Here is a 14,351-nt window from a genome sequence, read left to right as displayed (position 1 = left end):
GGGGGGGGGGGGGGGGGGAGGGGATGAGCGGGGGCGGGGTAGGGAGTGATGTGGTGACAGGGACACATATGTAATATCTTAATCAATAAAAAATATATTAAAAAAAAAAGAAAAAAAAAGAAGGCTACCAAGTAACTAATGGTCAGATAGGGTGTACACTGTGATAAGCTGGGCAAAGAGACGATTCGAGTCTGGGAGAGATGCAGCAGGACAGCTCAAGATAGCTTCATGCTACTCAGAACGTCACTCAGTTTAAAATGAATGCATTGTTTAGTTCTGGAATTTTCCATTTAATGTTTTCGACCATATGTAACTGAAACTGCAAAAAGCTACACCATGGATAAGGAGGAACTACTATAAAGGAGATAGTTGTCTTTCATACATACACACGAACAAGCACTTGAGTTTCTCCTTTCTTTCCTGCATAATCTGAGGATTATGCTATTTAATAGTGACTTGCTAATCCCTTTAAATAGCTCTTAACGTAAGTATTCCATAGTTTTCATTAACCATGAATTTTAGGGTTTTTTTAAACCTCCATTCAAAAACTGTATTTGGTTGTTGTTTCACTGGAACCCTTTTAGCCTGGTCAGTGAAGCAGCGAGCCTACTGCAAATCCTAAATGGCATGGTGTAGATGAACATCTAAGACTTTAATTATATGTCATTTTATTCACAACACTCTATTCCAGGAAGGAAAAAATGACTTTGTTGTTGTAAAAGACATATGATGTGAGTATCATTCATTGTAAACCAAAAATGATACTGTATTATAGCATAGACAACAATGGGAACTGATTCTGAAAATGTAACCTGTCTGAGAAGCTGAATAATAGTGAAAGTTATCAAAATGGAAAGAAGTGTTAATGTGAAATGCAGCCTTCTCAGAAATACTCTTTCCTGGCCTGTTTGATTTTGCTTCTGTTGCTTGTCATGCATGAATGAAAGTGCTACACTCTCAGGGGAGCAGGAGAGCCTCTGTGTCGGTTGTTTATTTCCTTAATCCCTCCTCCTTTGTGATTTCTGATGTCAGATCTAAAATGGAAAGCCTGTAAATATAATGATTATCACATGGATAATCACCTGCATTAGGAACCGCCCTGCTTCTCTATTCTAACCTTCCCTCTTCTCCACATGACACATCCACTCTGCGGTTGGATTTTAACCTGACTGCTTCATTAGGTTTGTGAAACTCAGTACGTGGCGCCCTGGGGCAGCACAGATGGGGACTTGCTTGTTTTCTTTTCTCACTCTTACTGCAAAGGCACACTACAAAGTCCTTTTCAATTTAGTGTGATCAGTTCACTTGGAATTACTTTTGATATTTGGAATGGGCCTTACTCTTTGCCCACTTCTCCCTCTTCTGACCACTTGCTCTTCCATGTCCCCTTTCCTTCCCTACTTTCTGACCTAATGCCTTTTCTTTCTGTCCCTCCATGCAGTGAATCTGAACACTAAAATTCTGCTTAAAATCCTTACTGGGTCAAACTGTTCCCTATGTTGTTTTATTTGTTTTGCTGAGAGGAAAATAATAAATGTTGTTCCATCAATGTATCTGCAGACACCTTCAGATCAGAGGTTAGCTGTGGTGGGAAAGTCGGGGGTGAGATGAGCCATCTGCTTTCTCTAATGGAGTGACTGGGGCACCCGTCCAAGATCAAAGGAAGGTGAGAGGAAGTCAGGAGATAAGATCTTTTTAAGTCATAGAACAAGTGCTTTAGCTTTTCAGTGATAGGGCACAGTTCTGCAAATCTGTGTGAGGGGGATGTTAAGATAGAAAATTGAGTTGACTTTTCTTCAGCATGTCCTTCCTCAGTCAGAAATATGTTAGCACTTGCAATAGTTTACAGATGGACAAGTGTCCTAGTGCCTGGCTCCTTTAAAGAATAATGATCTGACATTTATATGTGTGTCTTGCAATTAGTCAGTTCTACTATACCATAACAGGTCACAGTTAATTACTTCTTAGGTTTGTATGAGTAAATTTGGACATTAAAAGAGCGATTTAACTATCATATGTGAACTTTGAGTTTTTGTGTCTTAATGCAATTTTAGTCATACAGATTCTTCATATTTGTCTTGTAGGTCTTTGGGGTTCTTTCATGCCTCTGAAAGTTGCATATAAATAAGTATTTCTAACAGAGCTTTTCGGATATCTTTTTCTAAATTTTTTTACTTATTGAATTTAGAGAGAGAGATATCTATTTGTTGTTCCACTTACCATGAATTAATTTAGTATGTGCCCTGACTGGGGATGGAGGGGTAGAACCTACAACAAGGGCATATTGGGATGGCACTCTAACCAACCGAGCTACCCAGCTAGGGCTCAGTTATCGTTTTTATATAAGAATTAGCTTGGTGCTCTGGCTGGTGTGGCTCAGTGCTTAGAGTGTCAGCCTGCTCACTAAATGGTCACGGGTTCAATTCCCAGTAAGGGATGTACCTGGGTTGCTGTTCGCTCCCCACCCCCAGTCGTGCGGGAGGAAACTAGTTGATATGTCTCTCTCACATTTGATGTTTCCCTCCCTTCCTTCTTACCTCCCTCCCTCTCTCTATGAAAAGCAATGGAAAAAGTATCTCCAGATGAGGATTAAAAAAAAAAAAAAGAAAGAATTAGCTTGGTTAATTCTTGGATTGGACAACGTGGAAAAATACTACATTGATATCTTTTGAACTTTATCCTTTTCCTTGATATCTAGGTCAGCAAATATTATTGACTATGTTGTCTACAAAATTCTATTGTATCATCTACACTACTGAGGCTAAATTGATCACCCTATGCTTCTCTAGTGAACAGCCTGAGGAGTTATACTTTCAGCTTATCACTTCCTATCAACTTCGGTGTTCAGCTGTAATCGTCCATTTCAAACTTTTTAAACCCTCAAAATGGTTCTTTAACTTTATATTTTATTAGTATATGGGACCATCCGTGCATACATACTTTTTCCCCAGTGTTTTCCTTAACATGTAGATAGGACCCAAATCTGTGCTGGAGACATTGGCTGTACTTTCTGCCTTACATGGTTTGGTGCAGCGTTGTTTCAGTTGAGTTGGATCTGCTCACTACTTGGACTCAAATCCCATCCTTCTATTAATATCTCTTGGCAGAGATAATTTTGGAGGAATGCAAGTTAAGATGTAGAGGCTCTTGACAGTTGTCTGCAGTTTTTTTCATTTTCAAGAGGGAAGTAGAGTTGAAAAGGGATATTGCCTCCATTTTCTGTACTCGTCCTAACATTAAAATACATGCACAAAGCAGAGTAGAGAAAGGGAGAGGATTTAGTTGCATAGAAGTGTTTTTGTCATTTGATACCCTGTTGCAACAGCATTATGGTGTATAATAATTGTTCATCAGATTGTATCCTAAAGATGTTTAATTCTAGAAAAACATTGTGTGTTTTAATTATATATTTTTAATGTTCAACTTTTGTTACCCTGTCATCTTACATCCAAGTAAAATAGGGACTTATTTGGACTATTTCTTGTAATTTTCAAACAGTCAAAAAAGTAGAAATACTTCATACATCTAGATATAATTAATATGTTGCCATTTTGCTTCACTCTAATTTGTTTAAGAATGCTAAAGTAAATTATAAGTATCATGTCATTTCATCCCTAAATACTTCAGGACTAACTGCTAAAAATTAAGGATATTTTTCTTATCAATTTGTTAATTCTTATTATTATCTAATTCTTAAAATATTTAAATTTCTTCATTTGTCCCCAAAATGTCTTTTATACCTGGTTTATTCAAAACAGAATCCAGTTAAGGTCTGTATAGTATTCTTGGTCATTTTCCCCCTCCTACTTTATCATGAAATTGACTTATTGAAGAAACCAAGCTACTTATCCTGTAAAATGTCCCATCTATGGATTTGTCTGTTTGCTTTCTCAGTATATCATTGAACTTGTTCTCCTATTCTCTGCATTTCCTATAGACAGCAAGTTATATAATTAAAGTTTTGATTAATTCATTTAAAAAAATTTTCATCAGAAAACTGTATAGGTGATGCTGGATACTTCATACTGTCTCATAATAGAATATTAGTGACCCCACTATTAATGATAAGTGATATGATCAATCACTGGGTTAAGGTTATGACAGCTCATTCCTTCCATTATAAATTTATAATTTGCTCCCCGTGATCAACACATAATCTGTGACATTTTAATTCCATGAAATACCCAGTTCCCCATCATCCTTTCACCTAATGAATTTAGCATCCATTGATGATCCTTGCCTGAATAAATTTCATTAGAGATTGCAAAATGGTGATTTCTCTTAATCTATACGTTTACTAGCAGACATTCTTCTACAGAAGAGCTTTCTGAAAGATACTGTTTTAATTAAAAACATAAGCACCAGGCGTGTTCCATAGGTTTCAAATAATTGTCTTTCTTTGTTGGGGTCAAAACACCTGAACTCACTGTGACAGCTACAGTAAAAACATTCACTACATCTTTATTCCAACTTGTGAAGTATGTTGACATAATGTTGCCCTTTTTTTTTATGCCAAGGGAAAAATAAATCTTTTTTTGTGTAAGAATAAAAATTGAACTATGTGGGTATATTGAGATAATTTTGTAAAAAGAAGACTGTGAATGAGTTTCAAAATGGATTATTTCTTCATTACCTCGCACTTTATAATTAACTGTTCTTTTTTTTTTTTTATTTCAGGAAGCTGCCACTTTTGCTAGAGAGCAAGGCTTTGAGGTGAGTTAACCCACAATTGCACACTAAACAGATCCTAAAGGTTTTTTCTAGCTGATAATGAAGTTCTTTTGGACAGTGATTGATGTGCTATTATACTCTCAGAGCCTCTCAGCAGTTGCCATGGAAACTTGGCAGTCGTCATGGTTTCTTTGTTCTGCCAGCACAGTGTTATGACGCACTCTGCTAGGTCTGCACCCAACATCGCCTACAGATGTTATTTATTGAATTTTGAAAAGCCTCTTGGGAAGCCAAGAGGTTGGGCACGGTTTCAAGCTGCCTCTGCAGATATGGGGCCTGTCAGTTCGTTCAGTTAAAAAGCTACCTCATTAGCTGCATTACATTTCATAAGGATTCACTGCTAAAGTAGTGGTGGAGCAAGACTAGATAGTGGCATGTAATGTCGTTTAAATAACTTCAGCCCTACCCTATGTAGATGAGCATTATGCAAATTAATTTCCAAAAAATTGTACTTAATAGTTGTTAGGAACTGATTAAGTCCTGCTCATATAAACTTCCTGTTCGAATCTTTTTTTTGGTGGGGGGGGGGGCTGGGGATAGCTTTAAAACACATATACATTTTTTTGAAACTAAGTATCGATAATTGTCTTTAATTTTCAAGTCCTGACTCTGTTATCTTGACATAAGTATTATTCTGTCAAGGTTCAAAATTCCATGTGTTTTTTGTTGGCAAAATTAAGTTAACAGACAAGACCATGTTTTTATCTAGATAGAAAAAACTGAACCCAGGTTAACTGACAGAATTTACTGAGTTTATGAGTTTTATGGTTATCATATTTCTTGAACCAGAACTATGTAGAATGCTGTGTTCTGTACCACAGCTTGGAATGTTGCACAGTAGTGTAATTTTCAAAAATCTAATCTGACTAGAGCTGGAATATAGAAACTCTTTATTTACATACTCAGTGTTGATTGCTATATTAGTAAGTTCACTTTAAACTCTTTAGAGAAAGGTGTGTGAATTTATGAAGAAACTATTATTTAAATGTACTAAAGGCAGATTCATTACTGAGCAAAGTAATACATGAGCATGTTATCTATATCATAGGACTTGGCAACCACCTGCTTTCTCTTCTTGGAGGAAGACAGTGAGCATGTGGTATCAGTAGTCTATTCTCAAGATTCTGTGAAAAAACTACATCAGAGTAGGAAACTTCACCTTATGATACCTGATTGTTGGGAACTCCGATAGTTTATTGCGAATTTGCTTTTTTTGTTTTACTATATATATTCTCGTGAATATAGGGGTTGAATCACATGTAGAAGAAAGAAAGAATAACGATTTCCAAGTATTTATTTATCTCATTTAAGTTTTGCTTTGTAATTTTCCAAACTGCAATTTATATAAAATACTAAATGTAATCAGGAATATTCAATTTCAAAGTCAAATGTTTTAATCATGAGAATATAAGTCAGTGTTTTCAGTCATGTTTTAAAGTTTCACTGATGTTAAATTTTAATAGTAATTAATATTAATTCTCTGTTGTTACATCAAAATTCTCCACTAATGAAAGCTTGTGGAACATAAATTTATATCTTACTTTCTGTACTAACATAAAAAAATGTATTTTGATTCTAGAAAATAAACAATTTTGTAGTTGCTTACAAAGATAACATGTTACATAACAAATGATCGTGATTCTTTAGTGCCTAGATAATAATTTTTTAAAATAGATTACTAAGGCTAACTAATTCATACTTTTATTGCCCCCTTGAATTGTATGCTATGAATATGCCTGGTTTAAATTCAATCCTAGCAACAAACTATTTTTTCTATTTTCTACTAACCAGCACCATATTAACCTTTCCATTAGTTTTTACTTTGATTCTATAATTTTATTTACCATAAATGTGCCATAATTGATTACAACATATAAACCAAGTGATGATGGTTATAATAATATACCTTATTACATCTTGACATAGTAAAACCGCTCTGTTGTTGATGCTGACAGTGACATGTTAGATAAAGCACACAGTCTTGATGTGTCCCTTCATGGGTTCTCTATTTCTCTTAACTATTATAAGCTTTGCAGAATATAGTAGAGCCATGAGTAGAAAAACCTCAAGTAAGTACTATCAGTAAAATATAATCCAAGTACTGGATGCAACTAGAGAAATTCAGCTATTTTTAAATGCCATTTTTTTATATTTTTTTAGTTCATTACACAGTTATATGAAAACATGGATTAAAACTTGGTATTTTTAGAGTCAAAAATAAATCACTTTATCTTAGCAGCTTAATGTCTAGGGGAGTATGTCAGTGCTCTCAGAAGTCGTGTGACACTAGACAAAGTCTGTATTTTATCACTCCCAGCTTAAATTTTACCTCTAAATTTGGGGCATGAATGAGATGAGAGAACCAAAAAGATTAAAAAGAAAAGAAAGGTGACCATTTTTTTCTTCCCACCAGCTCTGCTGCCTACCCTCATTTTCTATTATAAATCCTAATCAGTTCCCAATGCCATTGAGTATTGCCACTGTGCTCTGTCTGCCAACTGACCAATCCAAATGCCTCTAAAAATAACCAGTGTTTATTCATAAGGAAGTATCCTTGGCGGCATTGTTTATGGTATTCTGGTTAGCTTCTCTACAAATTTTAGATAATCTTTCTTTTAAAAAAAATCTTTAATCTTTAAAATGAGTTAGGCATTTTTCAGTAAGAAGAGCCAGCTTAGGAGGGCACTGGAGAATGAGATAAAAAACTGAAGCTGGGCAGAGCACAAAGCAGAAGAGAGTGGAATGAATATATATATATATGATAGAAAAATTGCACAGTGCCTGATTTAAATGACAGACCTGCTAAGAATTTAAAATGACAATTCTTAAGGTAAAAAGTTTCATGAGGCTTTTATTACTCTAAAAAATCAGTTCAGACTGCAGTGTGTTTTTAAATCTACCTTATCTTGAGCTAAACTGATTAAAGGTTTGTATTTTTAGAACCTACATAAAAATAAGGTACTTAAAAGCACGTTTTATTATGAAGCCTTTTAAAAGCTTTATTGAAAATTGGGATTTAAATTAAATAAAGTGGAAAAAACAACTCCAAAACCTAAATACAAATATTTTTTGTATTTTCATTCTCTGTACAACAGAGTATGTACCAAATGATAAACAGAATTCATACCTTCTCTACTGGATCACTCACTTATTTTTACTCTAGGCAACAAATTTTAATTTCCTTGTTTTACATTTCTAAGGTATAATACTTCTGACGGTTGAGGAAACAAAGCAATTATTTTCCCTTTTCCAACTTTCCCCACAGCCCCTGACTCTACCTGGAGGTCCCAGCCAGACTTGCAGGCTTTCTCTGACCAGTAGTGACTGTCGTCTTATACCACTGGGAGAGAAAAGTATTGAACTGTGCTATCAATACAGCATCTGCTAGCCACATGTGGCTATTTAAATTAAAATTAAGTAAAATTTAAAATTCAGTTCCTTAGTCTCACTGCACACATTTTGAGTGAGACTTCCATATGACAGTGTAGATGTAAACCATATATATCATCACAGAGAGTTCCATTGATCAGCACTGGATAGATAAGTCCACACAGAGGATTCAGGAGACCTTGATTCCCAAATAATTCTTCAAGATTTTTCTCAGGTTTCTGTGTTTCTCACAAATATGAAGAACACAGTGAATATTACCCAGAGTTTCTGGAAATAAGACACTAAGTCAAGCGCTGCTGGCTAAAGAGTATAGTGCTTCTTTCCTAGGTAACTGAATCCTGTAAAAGGACAGTTTGAAAACAGATTAAGTGTACGAGATAAGATGATCTTCTAGTTCTCTTTAGTTAATCATTTACCCATTCATCGAATATTTACTGAGCACGTGCTTAACACTTCGATAAACCCTGAAGGACAAGATAGAAATGACCAGAGAGAGTATTGTGAAGGAGGATGTGGGAGGGGTTTCTATTTTGAATGAGATGGTCATAGAAAGTAAAACTTGAAAAATACAATTATCTAGCCATGACATAAAAAAGCAAAACAAACAGGGAAACAAATTTCAGAGGGAAGAAGAGTACAAAAATTCTCAAACAAGAAAGAGCAGAATGTACTACATATTGCATTCCAAGAACTGACAGAAGGTCAATGTCACTGAGCAGAGTGAGTGAGAAGGAAGAGAGTCTGAGATAGACTGGAGAGTGGCAATCATGTGAACACCATAGTTACTACAGGAGTTTCTCTTTGGGAAACAAAACAGAATATGACATGGTTAAGTGAGGCAATCTGAGGGTTACCACAATTGGTATTCTGTAGGAATGGGTAGATCATGATAGTATTGTTTAATGTTTGCATTCCCCGCTTGTTAAAAATAGAATGAAGATAGTATATTCTTTCACTTGAAAGACAACGCTAAATTTTGAAAATATGTTTTTATTGATTTCAGAGAGGAAAGGAGAGGGACATAAAGATAGAAACATTAATGATGAGAATCATTGTTTGGCTGCCTCCTGCACGCCCCACACTGGGGATGGAGTTCACAACCTGGACATATGCCCTGACCAGGAATCGAACCATGATCTCCTGGTTCATAGGTCGATGCTCAACCACTGAGCCATACCAGCTGGGCAATGCTAAATTTAAACTGTTAACATAATCACTAGTGAAAATGGAAGCATAATTTAACCAGTTAACTGCCACGCGACCAAAACAGAAACCATCTCCACACACCATGATATTTTGAAATAATTTAAAAAATCATTTTGCAATGAATATTATAAAAATAAATATATTACTCACAATTTGGGTGTTCTTGAATATTTTCAGCTGAAAATTCTCACAAAAAATTAAAGTTTGTCAGGGCTGCCACTTAGGGAAAACATTTATACACACACACACACACACACACACACTAGAGGCCGGGTGCACAAAAATTTGTGCACTCAAAGGGGAGGAGGGGTCCCTCAGCCCGGCCTGTGCCCTCTCGCAGTCTGGGACCCTCGGGAGATAACGACCTGCTGGCTTAGGCCTGCTCCCGGGTGGCAGAGGGCAGGCCCAATCCCTAGGTGCAGATATAGATATAGATATAGATATAGATATGACGCACATGGCGTGTGGGGAAAGTCCTCAGCTTGCATATACAAATGCTTATGGCATACAATAGATTAACATTTATAAAATGCTTCAGCCCCAGCCGATTTGGCTCAGAGAAGAGCATTGGCCTGCAGACTAAAGGGTTCCGGATTTGATTCCGGTCAAGGGCACATACCTGGGTTGTGGGCTCAATCCCTAATAGGGAGCATGCAGGAGTCAGCCAATCAATGATTCCCTCTCATCATTGATGTTTCTCTCTCCCCATCTCTGAAATAAATAAATAAAAAAATTTTTTAAATGCTTCATAGTTTATAAAACCTTTTCCAACATTTCCTTAGTACATTTAACATTCACACACACCTTTGAAAGTAGGTAGGGCATGTATTGCCGTATTAATTTAACAGATAAAAAATAGGCTACATGAATTATATAAGGTGACATAGCTAATACATTATGGGGCTGGAACCAGAGCTCAGCTCTCCATGTTCCGTACTCTTTACCATATAAACTATACATCTTTCTCATATTTTAATAATTTGGAAGAGGAGATTAGATCTCCAAATGACCTTGGAAAATAAGAAATGTATTGAAATTCAAAAGGGAGGGTAGTAGAGGGAACTAGATGAAAGAAGGTGAAGAGATTAGCCAAAGAACATATATGCATAACCCATAGACACAGACAACAGTGTGGTGACGGCCAGAGGGAAGTGGAGATGGAGGCTGGGTGGAAGTAGACAAAAGGAGGGTAGGAATAGGTATGTCTGTTTCAACAATAAAAAAAAAATAAAAGAAAAGGAAAAGTTATTTGCAAACCAATAAAAAAGGAAATTTACTAGGATAAAATACAAGCCAGAATAACTAAGAAAAAAATACCAAACTTAAATACAAGATCAGTGATAATTTGTGGATGTGGCAGAAAATGATTTAGGATGAATGTGCTATATAGTTTTGTGGTAACAGAAAGCACATTGCTTAAATTCACAGAAGTAGTATAATCTGTGGATAGCTTGGAGGGTGATTAGGACTGTAATCCCTGGAGTCTCCCTTTGTAAATGCTCAAGCTGGCGTCACCACTTAGTATCATTGTGACCTTAGGAAATTCCTTACCCTCTCTGTGACTCAGCTTCTTCATCGGTAGTAATAGTCTCTACTGCCCAAAGTAGTTGCGATTTAATGAGTACTTTAGAGCTATATGCATGGCTCTCGGTTTCAGCATCTGTAAAATGAGGACACAGTAATACCACTGCCTAGAGAAGTTAAGATTTAATAAGCTCTTTTGGAACTATAAACATAGCTCATGGTTAAATTGTATGAGCTTTCTTCTACCTCTCCTCCCCCCTTTCCTTTTTCTCCTTCCTTATTAGAGAACATAATTGAATTCTCACTACTCAAATCTTGAGGCCCTTTTTGGAGATTTGGAGGGCAACCTCAGGATGTGACAGTTTGGGAGAGTATTAAAATGATTGTTATTAGAAGAAAGAAATTAATATTTATTAAGTACTTAGCATGTGCTAAATGTTGCATTAACCTCTTTCACCTTATCCTCTTTCATCCTCACAATAGTTATTTTTAACTTTTTATTTTGAAATAATTTTAGGCTTAGAAAAATTACAAAAATAGTAGTTCCCAGATACCTTTTATTCAGCTTCCCCTAATCTTAATATCTTACATAAGCAAGGCATAGTGATCAAATCCAGAAAATTAACATTGATATAATACCAATAACCAAATTTCAGTCTTTATTCTGATTTCACCAATTTCCTCTAATTTCCTTTTTCTGTTCCAGAATCTAATCCAGGAGTGCACAATGCATTTATTGTCATGTCTCCTTAGTCTCTTTTTTTCTGTGACAATTTCTAAGTCTTTCCTTGTTCATGATTTTGATACTTGTGAAGAGTACTTGTCACTCATTTTATAGACTGGTTCCCAATTTGGGTTGTTTGACATTTTTACATAATTAAGTAGATGTTATGAATGTTTTCCAGAAATATCACAGAAGTGATGGGCCCTTCTCAGTGCATAGTATCAGGGATGTACATGATGTCCCAATGTCTTATTGTTGGTGATGATCACCTTGATAACTGTGTTAAGGTGGTATTTGCAGTATATCCTCTGTAAAGTTAATATTATCCCATTGTAGTTAATAAACATCTTGAGGGCAATATTTTGGGACTATGCAAATATCCTATTTTGCCCCCTACCTTTAGCATTGCTAAATTTGATCACCAGGGTAAACTTATGTCTGTCAGTTTCTTTCACTGTAACATAACTATTTTTCCTTTTGTAATGAATAAATATCTTAAGGGGAGAAATTATGAGAATATGCAAATATCCTGGTTATCTCCAAATTTTTACCCACCAATTATAGCGTACTTTTCTTCCAACATCTCCTACCATAAATATTTTCTTAGTATGTACATGAGGAAATGGAGCCTCAGAGGGGTTTATTTTTCTGCTCAAGATGCACAAGTCATACTCTAAATCCCTTGTAATTTCTCATTTTGTTAAGATATGTTAGCCCACATATAAAAAAATGATCTTCTGGCTGTGACAGCAAAATTAGAAATATGTAGCTTTGGAAAGACAGAATTAAGGTTTTAAGAAAAGTTTTTATACCAGATGGGGAGCAACTCCTGAGGGCAAAGCAGTGGCTCCTCAGGCCTAGAGAGAAGTTCAGTTTTGGTGCTTGCTGCCAGTTATCCCAGAGCGACAAAGGAGTTTTGTATGAACTGTGGATGTGGATAGAAATAAAGTGTAACCATCTGTAAAGATTTATGTTTTATATTTGGAAATTTTACTTCAATCTTGAATTGCCAGTTTTATAGGATTTAATTTGAGACATAAGAAAGGTTTCTTTAAAACTCATGGGCACAAACAACAGTATGGGGAGTGCCAGAGGGAAGGGGGGGAGGAGAAGGGAGAGGGTAAAGGGGGATAAATGATGATGGAAGGAGACTCGACTTGGGGTGGTAAGCACACCATACAGTACACAGATGATGTATTGTAGAAGTATATATCTGAACCTTATATAATTTTATTAACCAATAAATTCAATTTTAAAAATAATAAATAAAAGTTTAAGTTAACAAAGCTCCATAAAAAAAATTTTTCCCACATAGTTGGGTAGAAGACAATCGTAGAATCTCATTCTTAATTTATTCCTTATACCACCTTGAAGAAAAACCTCTATATAAAAAACATCCAGAACATGCATAAGATGCTGCTCCCAAGATGATAAAGTGAATCTATTCCTGGAGTTTGCCTCTTATCTTTATTAAATATGAACTGCATTCAATCATAAGCAAAAAACCCTATAGTAGTAAAATATATGTGTGGCAAGACGATTGGGAGAATATATGTGAGTCATTTTAATTAAATGTATACATTTATTTGAGAGAGTGAAGACATTGTTATATGGCATTTTTTGGTCCTTTCAGCTGTTACTAGTCATTTATAATAGTCTTTTTATAATAGTCTTTCCCCAAAACTGAGGGAATTTCTTTTCTCATCTTATCTGAGTTCAAGCTTAGTTCTGTTCTAAAATAAGCAACCAGAAGTGAAATAGTCAGCATGTTTGAAAGGTCAGCAGCATTATTATACCTCAAGTGGCTCTTTCGATTTATTGGTGTAACATTGGTTAATACAAATCAAGGTTTAATCTGTTCATTTATTCAGTCAGTCACTGTTAAGCACCGACTGTGTGCTCAGCACTGTTGTAGGCGCCAAGCATCCATCGAGACACAGTAAGGACGTGAACTTCCCCTGGCCAGTGTGGCTCAGTGGTAGAGCGTCAGCCTACCAAGGCTCATGGGTTTGATTCCCGGTCAAGAACACATACCTGGGTTGCAGGTTTAATCCCATCCCAGTCACAGCGTCCTGGCCAGTGTGGCTCAGTGGTAGAGCATCAGCCTACCAAGGCTCATGGTAGGCTCTTTCTGGCCTCCGCCCCAATTCCTCCCTTCCACTCCATCTAAAAAAATCAATAGGAAAAATATCCTCAGGTGAAGATTAACACACACACAAAAAGGTAAAAATGTATGCATGGCTTGTGTGATACGAAAAATAGCATCAGGGTTTCTAGAATTAATTTGTAATTTTTTTAACTTTATCTCTTAAAAAAAAATTTAAGTCTGTAGGAAACAGTTAGCACCTCTCTCTCATTTTAATTCGTTGAAAAATTTGGAATTTTAGTAACTGTATTATTTCCATAGTCAGCATAATCATGCTCTGTACACCCTTAAAATAGTTTAATATTCTCTCTACAAATTTTTATTAGAAATTTGAAAATTGACTGGATATTTGCTGATACTAAGGGATTAGTGTTTATTTTTTAAATATGATAATAGTTATTTGGTTATGGTTAAGTTGTTATCTTTCAGAGATAAATACTAAAACAGTTACAGATGACATTATATAGTCTCTGGAATTTGCTTCAGAATAATATGAGAGGCAGGTAGATGAAAGTATAAATGAGTAAATTTTAAATGTTTACAATTTGATGGTGGGCTCCTTGGAGGTTATTATACTATTACTAGAGGCCTAGTGCACGAAAATCATGCACGGGGGGGGGGGGGTGCGCC

The 14,351-nt window shown here is 35.8% G+C and overlaps 1 protein-coding gene across 1 annotated transcript in view; it reads left to right on the top strand.

Moving 5' to 3' along the window:
* Nucleotides 1-1,607: 1,607 nt before the first annotated feature.
* The window catches only part of LOC102767497 (adenosine kinase), a gene marked incomplete at its 5' end in the record, with an annotated part of 105,153 nt that continues 92,409 nt past the window's right edge, over nucleotides 1,608-14,351 (top strand). Inside the window, 2 exons of the mRNA XM_006765271.2 lie at nucleotides 1,608-1,666; nucleotides 4,678-4,713. Coding sequence (XP_006765334.2) covers nucleotides 1,608-1,666; nucleotides 4,678-4,713 — 95 coding nt within the window. The remainder of the gene's footprint in view (nucleotides 1,667-4,677; nucleotides 4,714-14,351) is intronic.

The sequence above is a fragment of the Myotis davidii genome, unplaced genomic scaffold, assembly GCF_000327345.1.
Source record: "Myotis davidii unplaced genomic scaffold, ASM32734v1 scaffold2161, whole genome shotgun sequence".
NCBI classification, from domain to species: Eukaryota; Metazoa; Chordata; class Mammalia; order Chiroptera; family Vespertilionidae; genus Myotis; species Myotis davidii.
The sequence above is the reverse complement of the archived record's forward strand: the minus strand, read 5'-3'. Positions and strand labels throughout refer to the sequence as shown.